Source organism: Dromiciops gliroides, chromosome 5, assembly GCF_019393635.1.
Source record: "Dromiciops gliroides isolate mDroGli1 chromosome 5, mDroGli1.pri, whole genome shotgun sequence".
NCBI classification, from domain to species: Eukaryota; Metazoa; Chordata; class Mammalia; order Microbiotheria; family Microbiotheriidae; genus Dromiciops; species Dromiciops gliroides.
The window spans coordinates 198,755,200-198,768,203 of record NC_057865.1 but is presented as its reverse complement, the minus strand read 5'-3'; the positions used below and the strand labels follow the sequence as shown (position 1 = coordinate 198,768,203).

Sequence of the window (13,004 nt, the reverse complement as noted above, 5' to 3'; positions counted from 1 at the left end):
GGAGTGACTGAGGGAAAGAATTGAAAACGCATCACCAACAAAACTTCTGCTGCTTGTGAACCAACTTGGAGTGCCACCTGGTGGCTGCTGAAAGGATAGCACCCTGCTCAGCCTGCTCAGGAATGTCCACTATGATGAAATAAGATAGGGTCTCTGCCCTCAAAGGTTTCTCAATTCACATAGCTGGTCAGTTTCCAGTTCTAGTCAATTCTACTTCCACCCCTTTTCCTCCATTTCCATAGACATAATCCTAATTTATACCCTCATTCCTTCCTGCTTGAACTATTGCAGTTGCCTCTTGATTGGTCTCATTAGTTCCAGTCTCTCTTCTCATCCACCTGCCTTTTACAAGAGCTACCAAAGATATGTTCTTAAAGCACAGGTCTGATCATTAAATTACTCTCCTCAGTAAACTCCAGTTGCTCCCTATTACTTCTATACAAACTCTTCTGTTTTGTATTTAAAGCCTAACAGTTTCAGCCCACCTTGCCACACCTATTACATTACACCCTTTCGTACACAAACTCTGTCATATGGCCAAATTGGCATTTTTCCTATTCTTCATATACATTCATATCCATTTCAGTGTCTGAAATCTGTCCCCCTTTTTGCCTCCATTTGAATGTATCTTGGATAGTAGGGTGTTGGGAAAAGCCACTACCATGACGTAGTGTCCTGTCTCTTTTCTTTCCCACCTTCCTCAGCCTAGGCTGTCCCTGTCTCCTGAGATAGCCATGAAGAAAGTATACTACCATTGGGTCCTCTACCCCCTTCCTTTCCTACTTGCCTCTGGCCTACTCGCCTGCTCACAAGGTTTAAATGAGATACTGTCAACAATTCTATTACTTTTGATGATATAGGAGGCCACTAGACCTTACATCTACCCTGCAGACCCTTGGCACTGTCATCTTGACTGTTTAAATCACTGAATCTCTAATAAAGGACCCAGAGGTCCATCTTGACTATTTAAATAAACGAATCTCACTGATCTCTAATAAAGGTCCCAGAGGTCCTTTCCATTTGACCTGAACTCGCTTTTACGTGCCGTCTCCCCCAAATAGAGTGTAAGCTCCTTGAGAGCAGGGACTGTCTAGCTTTGTCAGTTTATATCTCCAGTGCAAAGTAAACTGTTGGCATATAGTAGGTGCTTATTAAATACTTTTTTTTGGTCATTCATTTGTTTTTTTCACTCAATCCATTTCTTAGGATCCGTAGCTTCTTTCAGAGCTGCTCAAGTATGAAGTTTTTCTTGATTCCCCCATCTGTTGGTGCCTCCCCACAAAATTACCTTTGTATGTGTTCTATAGCCATAGGCATATATGTTGCAAATGATGTTTGCCCTGATAAACTATAAGTTCCTTAAGCAGAAACTTTTGGTTTTTTGTCTTTGTATTCCACCCCCTGCATACCATAAGGCTCTCTTGATATAGAAATGTCAGTTACTGTTGTTATTATTGATGGGTTGGAGGACATCGAGGACTTCCCTGAGAGAGAGGCAGGAGAGAGCGTGTCAAGTGAGTCCAACTACTTTCACTACCACCTTCCCTCAGACCTCCAGCCCTGCTTGTCTGTAGGCTGGTCCCCATAGCCAAAGTCTAGGGAAGCAACCCTTGTCAAGGTGTAACCTGGAAACTTCCTTGACAGAGTGCTGTACTCCTCACCTCAGTAGGCACAACTAATGAAGACGTAGAAAAGAAAGTTCTTGGCACATACTTTGAACCGTTAAGTGGTTCGGTGTTGGAAAATTATATGATTTTATTAGCAGAATTGGCCTTAGGCTGATTAGGTTAAGTCCTGGCCAACATTTAGCACAGTGCTTTACAGTAGGCACTCAATAAATGCTTCTTCATTGATTGATTCCTATTGTTCAATCCCCTCATTTTACAGAGGAGGAAAGAGAATAGCAGAAATCTTAGTGACTTATACCATATTACCCAGGTAATACATATTTAATCAAGATCAAAACCATATCTTCCAATTTAAAATCAGTGCTCATTCCACCAGGGTGCCCTCCCTGCTATGACCTTTAATAAATCAGTCTGATCACTCTGCCTGACCTATAAAATGGAGATGATGACACTCTAGCTACCTATCTCATAGAACTGTGAGATGAATGTTTTAAAAACCTCAAAGTACTAAATAAATTTGAGGTACAGACTTTTCCCCTGTGACTCCTAATTTCATTGAAGTAGGGAGCACTCTGGTGATGAAACTCTGTGAGTGCAGATTGGAAAATATTCTGCAAGTTGTAGTCTTACATACTCACTTGGGAATATTGGTTACTTGCACATAGGTCATCCTGACTCCAAGGTCTTCTCTCTATCCACAATGCCATACAACTTATTGAGTTATTATTATTATTATGTAGCAGAGATAAGACAAAAAAATAACTATGTTACAGGACAGAATGTGATGGGTGCAAAAGAGAGAACCAGAGAAAGCATCCAGAGACATTTGAGGAGATTACTTTCATCTGGTAGAAATCTGGTAGTATTTTATAGAGAAGAGATCTAGCTTCTGAATTGGTCCTTGAAAGTGGGAAGAGATTTTATTAGAGGTAGGGGTGAGGGAAGGAATCCATTTCAGGCATATGGGGTACACGAGAAAAGCTATGAAGAGAATAGGATGAGGCCAGAGGGCAGAGAGTGGACTACTATGGCTGGAAAGGGAATAAGGTGAAACAGTATGGTACCGCGGAAACTTGCAACTGGCTGATCTGGGTTCTAATTCCAACTGTGACACCTATCACTGGACCTCTCTAAACCTTAGTTTGTCTATTTGTAAAAGGGGAAGGGGTCTTTAAGGTTTACCAAGCACTTAAGATATGTGCTACTCAAATGGATCTCTGATCTCATCAAGTCAGGAGTTCTTTCCACTGATACAGAGTGAACCCCACTGATGCCTGCCCATCCTCTGTGACCCCCCAAAAGTTTACCACATGAGCTCAGCCCAGTGTTCTGGAGGCCTTTCTCAATTACCCCACCCCCCAATATTTCAAGAGTATTAATGGAACACTCTGATTCTCCAGCTGTCCAACACCTTTCATTCTGGCCACATGTGCCATCTTCTCTTCCTCTCATATTCTTCTTTGTTCACACTGTCCCTTTACTCCAAGAATATTGAACATATGGATAAAATAATTGCTTTTTATAGTTGAATAAAATATTAGGATAGAAATTTGTCCTTTGTAGGCTCTTTGAAAGCATTCTTGGTACAACTGTAATAGCAGAAAAGACAATGGGGATGACATTGCACCTCATGTTGTTGATCATCTTTGCTTTATCTTGGAAGCATTTGATTACATGTACCTTGGAGATTATTAATATTTGGTATGGTGACATCTATTAAAAACCTTGTTCTTCAGCTTTTAGGGATCATTGTTATATCTAGGGGATTGTGGGCAACAGTTTGGTCTGTTGCTGTTGATCCTTCACTCTTGAAGAGGACCAATGGTATCATGAGGGTAATGTCTTGACTTGCAAGTGAATTGGATTTAAGTGAAACCAAGTCATCAGCCTCCCTCTCTCCTCCAGAGTCATTGGAGTCCAGTAGCAAGACAAAAGTCAAGATGACTGGCGATGAAGCAGAATCAACAGTTTGGTCTATGATAATGCTCTAGGTCCAACATAATTTATTGGTTGCATTCTCAAAGATATTTTGAGGTCTGTATTTATAGTGTGAGCATTTGCTGTCTGTCAGTTCATCAAAGATAGTAAGCTTCTGATGGATAATTCTAGCCACAGTTCTAGGTCATGTCTTGCTAGGTAGCTGCTAAATTTTTACAGCCCCCAATGATGTGGTGCACAGTTTATACCATTTCCTTGCAAAATTTACAGGTTGCTAAGTCTGGGTTCTTAAGGGTGACCCTCCTATAGCTTCTAGGGAGCAATGACTGGTGCTGTTTTGCCATCATAAACTTCACAGTTTCCATAAGCAAATCTGCATGATCCAGCCATTTGTTCTATTGTTAGTTGTTAAATTATTATTAGAGATCAAGGTATCACTTAAACCTTTTGCTTGCTACTGTTCTGAATGGGAAATAAAGAAGTGAGCCACCTAAGTATTCTTTATCTAGGCAGTGGCCCAATTTGCTCCACTTCTGGGTAAACTTGGTCTGTTCATTCTCCCCCAACTCCATCTTACCTCTCCCCACCTCCATGATTTTGGTCATATTGTTCCTAATAACTGAAATCCCTCTCCCTTCTGTTAAAATCTTATCTGTCCTTTGAGATATAGTCTTAAGTTTCCTGACTCTGGGAAACAATTTCTTCTCCAAAGTGGCCTCTCCCTTCTCTGAACTCCTTTAGCTCTTAATAATCATCCTAGTCATTTGGTACTTTTCGTATCTCTTTGATTTGTTCACTATCTTTCTGTTTATGTATGAAAAGGAACTACCAGAATACCTAAAGGAAGGCCTTCATTTTATTTACTATATCCTCCATGGAGGACTTATTGGGGGAGGGGAATGAGTTGGCAAATGCTACAGTCTACATTAGTGGAAGAATCATAGATCAGCAGAAGTTTTGGAAGCACCTTTTATCCCTCCATTTAAATTAGAAGCTTCTAGGAGTGAAGGAACCTGTTTGTAAATATCCTTCACAACACCTGACGTCCAAGGAAGGAGCTCAGGAAATACTTGTTGGTGGATTGATGATTCAGACTTGGTCACCTAATGGTCCCTTAAGCTGGTCCTTAAGCCTGATCCTCTAGAACAGAGGTTATTAACTTCCAGCTGAGATTTAGCACTATTCTGTAAAATAACAATATCCTATAAAAATGCTATTCTGGGAAGGGATCCATAGGCTTCACCAGACTGCTAAAGGTGTCCATGTCACAAAAAAGGTTAAGAATCTCTTGTATAGCAAATGAATCAAGATGGACGTGGGGGAAGGTGTCAGGCTTAACATGGAGTAAAGCCAGGCTGTAGATCGACATCACCTTCATGAGTCTGAGATTCTGGTTAGTTCGAGAACTCCCTGTGACTTGTCTCCTCCTTTCTTCTTGGCAAAACTAGACATGGATATGGGTAGTGAGATAAGTGAAGCTTGGACCCCTTACTGTACACATGACATACAGCTTTCCTCTCCTTTCACAAATAACTGTTAGGCTGCTAAAAAATAAAATAAAACAACTCCTTCCCAAGAGGTGTTGGGAGAAGCACAAGATGTCTCCCCCTGTGTTGATCTTATGTTGTGCCTGACTATAACTGCAGTGCTGCATGCATTTCTAGGCCCCTCATTTTAAGAGGAAGTTTTTGGTCAGCCCTAAAGGAAATTGATCTGATCTGAACCAGTCTCACATTAAGAGGGACATTGACAAACTAGAATGTGTCCTGGTGAGAGGTTTATCCCCCCCCCCCCAAAAGATTCAAGAAAGTGGAAAGCTGTTTCGCTCATAGAAGTCACTGATTGCCATCTTCAGATAGCTGTGGAAAAGTGGTAGATTTATTCTATGTGGCTTGAGAAGGGAAAGGACAAGAGACTAAAACTGTGATAAGAAGGGAAAACAAGGTAGAAATTATGGGGGAGGGGACAGATGTTTTGTTCAGAGTGATTGACAATTGAATAGGCTATTTGGGGGGGGGGCAATAAGGGTTAAGTGACTTGTCCAGGGTCACACAGCTAGTAAGTGTCAAGTGTTTGAGGCCAGATTTGAACTCAGGTCCTCCTGAATCTAGGGCTGGTGCTTTATCCACTGTACCACCTACCTGCCCCCTAGGCTACCTTTTAAGGTGTTGGCATAGTGAGGAAAGGCATCATGGCGAAACCAATGGGAGCAGGAGTTTGGCCATTTATGCCTATAAGTTACCCTGGGCATCTCCACCCATTTTGGGGCTGTCCCACTAGTGTTTGACTGGGGAAAGTCAGTGTAACTATGGCTCGTGTGGGGACTTTCCATGTTGCATAGGCTGATTGATCAAGTTCAAGGTGGGAGGGGAATCAGATACTACTTTCCCAGTAGTAGGGTCACTCAGCTGTGATCCCTTGGGTTACCCAGATGTTTTCCTTCATGTATGCTCCCTCCTCCCCATCTTGTGTTTCCTGCTGGCGTGGCCTGAGTTCTGGAGAAGCATCCAGGAGAGCATGTGCTGTGCATTTTCCCAAGAGTATTTCCCCAGTCTGGGCACAATTGCCTCTGTCCCAAAATTACTCTGTGATGATGAGTCTGTGTCTTAGAGGCAGCAGATCTGTCAGTGATTCGCACCTGCCAATTGAGCTCTCTTACCCTGGAGGCCTCTATGTAGAAAATAGATGGTTACTTATCAGGTATGTTGTAGAGGGAGTTTTTGTTTGGATGTGGGTTGGACTAAGTAGCCTCATGTCCCTTTGCACTCTGAAATTCTGTGATTCCATGAAATAGAGACCTAGCAAATCCTTTTAGGGTGAAATTGATAGCAGTGGCAGCCTCAGAAGAGCATTTCAGAAGAATCAGTTTTCAGGCTGTCCTGGTTTAGTTATATTAATTGTCACTGCATTGATTGAATATCCTGTCCAGTGCATCAGCTAGCCACCAGAGTTATCCAGAAATCAGTCTTTGCCTCCCAGCTCTGTACCTTACTTTAGCTCCTCTCTTTCTAGTCTTTTAATTTTATTTTTAACACTTTTTCTGGACTATTATCCCCATAATTATAATGCTACTATCCCATTTTATATATTTAGAAAATTAGGCAAAACAAGGTTAGGTGATTTATCAGCTATTTCACCATGGATGAATGGGATTGGGGGCATTTTGACTAGAATCCAAGCATCTTGAATATTTAGTGAGTGATAGGGTATTAAAAAACATACTGGACTTGGAGCCAGTGGAGCTGAGTTCAAATCCTAGCTCTGACATTTAACTAAGTTGTATGACTGTGTAAGTGACTTCACCTTTCTAAGCTCAATTTCCTCATCTGTAAAATGGGGATGATAATATACTAACCCACCTCACAGGGTTGCTATGAGGAGAATGCTTTGTAAGCTTTAAAATAGCATAGAAAGGCAAATTGTTGCTTTTGTTAGTTCTGTTTTTGTTTGTTTTGTTTGTTTTGTTTTTTTGCGGGGCAATGGGGGTTAAGTGACTTGCCCAGGGTCACACAGCTAGTAAGTGTCAAGTGTCTGAGGCCGGGTTTGAACTCAGGTACTCCTGACTCCAGAGCCGGTGCTTTATCCACTGCGCCACCTAGCTGCCCCTGCTTTTGTTAGTTCTGTAGATATATCCTTGCCCTTCCCTATTTCCTGGGCTTGTAGTCAAAAGTTGTCTACAGGTAGTAGATTTTGCTTAGAGTTCCAGAGACCAGTAAAAGTGGCACCTGGTGGCAGAGGGGAATGGTGGCAGTCTTTATTTTTTTATTTCTCTAACAGTGTCTTTCTCTTTCTTTTGTTCTTCCCAGCTGTGTGGTTGCGGACTGTTAGGGGTGGGCATCTGGCTTTCTGTCTCCCAGGGAAACTTCGCCACCTTTTCCCCCAGTTTCCCCTCACTGTCAGCAGCCAACCTGGTCATTGCTATCGGCACTATTGTCATGGTGACTGGCTTCCTGGGCTGTCTGGGGGCCATCAAGGAAAACAAGTGTCTCCTTCTCAGTGTAAGTATGTTTACCCCCCTTCTCTCCATCCTTTGCTTTCGACTTTGGGGTTTATATGTGTGTGTATAAATATACATATATATACACACATATATTTGTGTATGTATGTGTATAAATATACATATATATACACACATATATTTGTGTATGTATATACACACACACACATGTGTACACACATGTATCTGTGTGTATTTGGGTAGGGGTTATATCTGATTCCAAGAAAGGTACTTCTGGAATATTGTATCCAGTCCACTCCCTGATCCTTCCTGGATTGGATAGCTCTTCCTGTTTATTCCACCATTTCCTCCAAATTGGTTTCTGCCATCTGGCCCCTATCTGTTGTGCGTGCCTCCAGTTCCCCCATATTGCCAAGATCATTCCCAGGATTAGAGAGTACCATTCTCCTCTCAGCAGTCCTGCCCTCATGCTGGCCCTCCTTACTCCTTTGCATTGTGATCCCCATTTGTGTTTTTGTTCCCAGAGGTCATGTAACAACTTTTCTTTTTCCCCTCTCTCTAGTTTTTCATCGTCCTGCTGGTCATTCTCCTGGCAGAGCTGATCTTACTCATCCTGTTTTTTGTCTACATGGACAAGGTGAGCTGTTGGGACAAGAGTGTGGTAGGTTGGGTCTTAGTTTTCCCCTCCAAAGGGCCTTAAAAGAACCCAAACAACTAGGGTCCTTTAAAACTATAGGGTGTGAGAGCTAGAAGGGCCTTTAGAAGTCTAGTCTAAATCCTTCATTTTTAGAGGAGGAAACTGAGGTCCCCAAAATACAGCTGGGGCAGCCTTGCCTGGTGGACAGCACACTGGATTTGGAATCAGAGTGTGTGTGTTTGAATCTTGCCTCTTCCATCTTTCTACCTGCGTGACTTTTGGGCAAGTTACTTTAACCTTTGGGGCCTCAGGATACTTACCCGTCAAATAAGGAGTGTGGGCTAGAGGATCATCTAAGATATTTTCCTTCTCCAGACTCTATAAGCCATGTACCCAAGATCACACAGAAAATTTGTGACTAGGCCCGGACTCAGCTTCACGCCTTCCTACTTGGGTTGTGACATTCTTGTGACATTCACCCGTGGTCTCTTCCCTGCCCCTCACAGGTCAATGATAATGCCAAGAAGGATCTGAAAGAAGGCCTGCTCTTGTATAACACAGAGAATAATGTGGGACTGAAGAATGCCTGGAACATCATTCAAGCTGAGGTGATGCTAGAAGCCAGGGAAGCTGGAAGATCTGGGAGGCGTGGGGGGCTACCATGGGGGTGCAAGACATTTGTGTCGTTGTTTGGGAAGCAGATCGCACTTTCGGCATTTTAACAAGAAGGAAAACATTGTCCTTGGGCAGGTTGTCTAAGGGTCCACTTTGTGGAGCCTGTCCCTGCCTGGATGAAGGAGTCTACAAGTATAACTAGGATTGAGGAACCAGAGAGCAGGGGGTTGTTGGGAATGAAGCTGGACTAAGCTATACAAAGGTGTATCAGGAGGCCCCAGTGGATAGTCTTTGCTGATGAGATGATCAGGATAGCATCAGGGCCCCAGATAATCCAGATGGGAAGCTGGGCCTTTATATTTGGAGTTTTTGAAGCATTGAAATGTAAAAAAGGCAATTTGTTCAGCTTGGTCAAAGAGATTGGTCCAGGAACAGTGGAGGAAAGTTGAAAAGAGACAAATTCTGGTTCGATTTGAGGATAAACTTCCTAAAAAGAGGTCTATGTAAAAGTGGAGGGGATGGGCTTTGCCTCACTAGAGGATTCCAAATATGGAGTAGATATGGGTTGGAAGATATGCCCTCTGAATTCCCTTCCAATATAGATATCCTGTGATTCTGCTCTAAGTGATTTTTGTGGTTTTGGAATGCATCTATGATGGGATGTGTACTTGCAGTAGATTGACTTTCCTTATTATAGTGGGCTTAGACTAAGATGGAGAACTATCCTTGGCATTCCTTGAGCGTGCCCACTTTCAGATAGCCTGGAAACATGGGGGAGGGGTGGCTTCAAGGGAAAGCTGTGCAAGTATTACAAATTTACCACGTTTAATCCACAAAGCACATTATGTGCACACAGATAATCAAGAAGAGATTATGCCAAAGGGGAAGGAACCTCACCCACCTCTTCTCTAGGTCAAGCTTTGAAGATCTTAGTGCCTTGTTATGGACATGACTAATTTCATCCTCCTATCTGTAGGAAGGAGATCAGTGAGATCACTGTATTTCTCAGATGGGGCAAACTGTGGTCTGGAAAGGGGAAGAAATGGGGATTTGTCTTGTCTAGGGCCTGAGCGCCTATGCATTCATTTGTGGTAGCCTGAAAGATAACATCCCTGAGAGGAAGAAAAAAATAGGAGACAGTATCTTCTAACTTCCCTCTACTCTCCTTCCCTCTCGGTAGATGCGGTGTTGTGGTGTCACTGACTTCACAGACTGGTTTCCTGTGCTGGGAGAGAATACAGTTCCTGACCGCTGTTGCATGGAGAATTCCCAGGACTGTGGGCGCAACTCTACCACCCTTGTGTGGAAAACAGTAAGTGTGGAAAACTAGAAGTCAGACCATACCAAGCCTTCCTCCTTGGAACCACTGGGTGAATCTAGCTCATATCTGAATAGTGGGGGAGGACTGAGGCATTAAGGTGAGAAGGAAACCAGTGACTGGTCCCATTTAGCCTCAGGTTCCCTCTTGCAGCCCATCTGAGCCTGGCACCAGGTTCAGGTAAGTAGAGGGCAGATCACATGGGCCTGGCCTGAGGTTAGAAGAGTCAGGCTAGACACCAAAGGAAATAATGTTGTTCAAGAAAGTGTGAGAGAACTAAGTCAGGCCTGGGCATGGAGCCAAGTACAGTATAGTAGAGTCTTCACTGTCAAGCATTATAGCAGAAAGGGTGATCACCTGCTTTTTATTCCCAACTCTTCCACTCAGCAAACTGTGCAACCTGTAGAAAACCACCCCATCTCTCTCTGGTCTCACTTTCCTTATCTATAAACTAGATAATTTATGAGGTCCTTTCCAGCAATAACATTCTGGGATATTGTCCTTGGAGCAGGGTGGGAGTGGAGTATAAGAAGAGACTGAGGGAGATAGCAAAAGAAAAAGCAGAAGGGTCAGGGAAAAAGGATATGAGGTGGGAGAGCTGGCAGCTGATGTAACCTGACCCCATCTGGACCTTTCTCCTTAGGGCTGTTACGAGAAGGTAAAGACATGGTTTGATGACAACAAGCATGTTTTGGGCACAGTGGGGATGTGCATTCTCATCATGCAGGTATGGTATAGGTTATCTTGCTCCCCCTCCCCACCTCACCCATTCCATCCTAGGGTTGGAGAGCACAATAGATTTATGGGGTATTGGCTGTCTTTTCTTCCCATTTATTTTATTTTATTTTATTTTTTTTTGTGGGGCAATGAGGGTTAAGTGACTTGCCCAAGGTCACGCAGCTAGTAAGTGTCAAGTATCTGAGGCCAGATTTGAACTCAGGCTCTCCTGAATCTAGGGCCGGTGCTTTATCTACTGCTTTATCCACTTTAAGCCACTGTGCACTGTGCCACCTAGCTGCCCCTGCTTCCCATTTATTTTAGAATGTTCCTTTCCAAACTTTAATCTCTAAAAAAACCAAAACAATGCCTGTATTTCAGATACACATTAACAGATAGCAATAGTGCCTATGTAATCCTAACATTAAGCTGTAGGTCTGAATGATTATTATTATGGAGGAGGAAGAAGATGATGATGATGACAATGGCATTATATTTACCCAGACACTTTACAGTGGGCATGAAATTACTAATAAGTTTATCAGCATTCTCCTTGATGTAAACCTTGATCCCATCATTCTTAACAAAAGCCATTACCAAAAGATGAGAACACCAGTGACCCCTCCAATTACATGTTTATGTACTTTATACAAAGCTTTCACAACTTTGTATCTCTCAAAAAATCTATAAACACTTTGAGAAAATCAATATCTTGATTCAGGAGCAAAAAAGTTGTGCCAAAAAGTCTCAAGGGTATAAAGAGCAACTCATTATCAATTCAGTGATTATTGAACAAGACATCCGAAAGTGCCATAAAATTTTTACCTCTTTTATTGATTATCACAAAGCCTTTGATTCAGTTCCACACTCATGACATTTAGTCATATACTGCAAATAAATGAAACTGAAAGTAGTGAAAATGCTAGACTTTTTTCTGTTTAAAACATGCCACCAACACAACAAGGACAATTGATACAAAAGGTGACATCTTCTGGAGAGTTATAATCAGTATTAAATCCATTATCATCCCTCCCGAACAACACAGAGTTTGACTTTCAAGTCAAATAGCAGATTACACCAAACAAAATTAATCACTTGGGGCAGCTAGATGGCGCAGTGGATAGAGCACCGGCCCTGGAGTCAGGAGGACCTGAGTTCAAATCCAGCCTCAGACACTTAACACTTACTAGCTGTGTGACCCTGGGCAAGTCACTTAACCCCAATTGCCTCACTTAAAAAATAAAATTAATCACTTGCCTATATATGGCTTCACTGAAAAACCTATTAAATGGATACTTCATCTTGTGGAAACTTTACCCAATGATAACAAAATGTCATTTGGACTCAACATATGTAAAATTCTTAATGTACTTTAAGGAAGAATAGAGACTGAAAGCTTTAAGTTTGAATCCAGAAATTGAACCAATGGTAGGCATTGTTTTAATGTTCCTTGGTTCTCCAGATGAGAGTCATTGAGTATTATAAGACTCTTAAGGAGAAGGAAGCTGAATGAATTAAGAGACTGACATAGAGAGGTGAAGTCAAAACTTAATAGGAAGTACACATTTAGAACTACTAACACTTACACGATACCAATCTTAACATATGCTTTTGGTGTGGTAAAATGGATGACAATGGATCTAGAAGGTATCCAGACAGAAATCTATAATGTTAACAAAAGACCAGGCTCTTCCTTGCCCAAAAAGGAAGAAAAGGATTGATATTCTCAGAGTACATGATAAACTGATCTTAAAATAGTTACAGAAATACTTCTCAAACAAACAGACCTTACTTCATAAAGCAGTAGTAAAAGCTGACAACAGATATATGCCATTGAATTTGTCCATTGTAACTGAAAGTGGTTTAGCCTTAAGATTCAAGAATAGAAACAAAAGTCACTCCATGAGCAACATCCTCATAAACTCAACCAACATTATGTCACTAAAGACATATTAGGCACATGTCTATATCATGTCAGAGGGGCTTATGAGAATGATTCAGGATCAGGCCATTGACATGAGAAATTACAGAAAGTCTCCTTAATTTTATCATCATTGCACTCTTGCTGTTACTATGTACAATAGTCTCTTGGTTGTTCACTTCATTTTGCTTCAGTTCATATAAGTCTTTCCAGGTTTTTCTGAAACCATTCCCCATGTCATTTCTTATAGCACAGTAATATTCAGTAATCAT

The 13,004-nt window shown here is 41.9% G+C and overlaps 1 protein-coding gene across 4 annotated transcripts in view; it reads left to right on the top strand.

Moving 5' to 3' along the window:
* Window positions 1-13,004, top strand: part of TSPAN9 (tetraspanin 9) — a 263,849-nt gene that overhangs the window by 244,320 nt on the left and 6,525 nt on the right. For all 4 annotated transcript variants that reach the window (XM_043968600.1, XM_043968602.1, XM_043968599.1 and 1 more), the window contains 5 exons: window positions 7,373-7,564; window positions 8,087-8,161; window positions 8,668-8,769; window positions 9,957-10,088; window positions 10,738-10,821. In XM_043968600.1, the coding sequence (XP_043824535.1) occupies window positions 7,373-7,564; window positions 8,087-8,161; window positions 8,668-8,769; window positions 9,957-10,088; window positions 10,738-10,821 (585 nt within the window). The remainder of the gene's footprint in view (window positions 1-7,372; window positions 7,565-8,086; window positions 8,162-8,667; window positions 8,770-9,956; window positions 10,089-10,737; window positions 10,822-13,004) is intronic.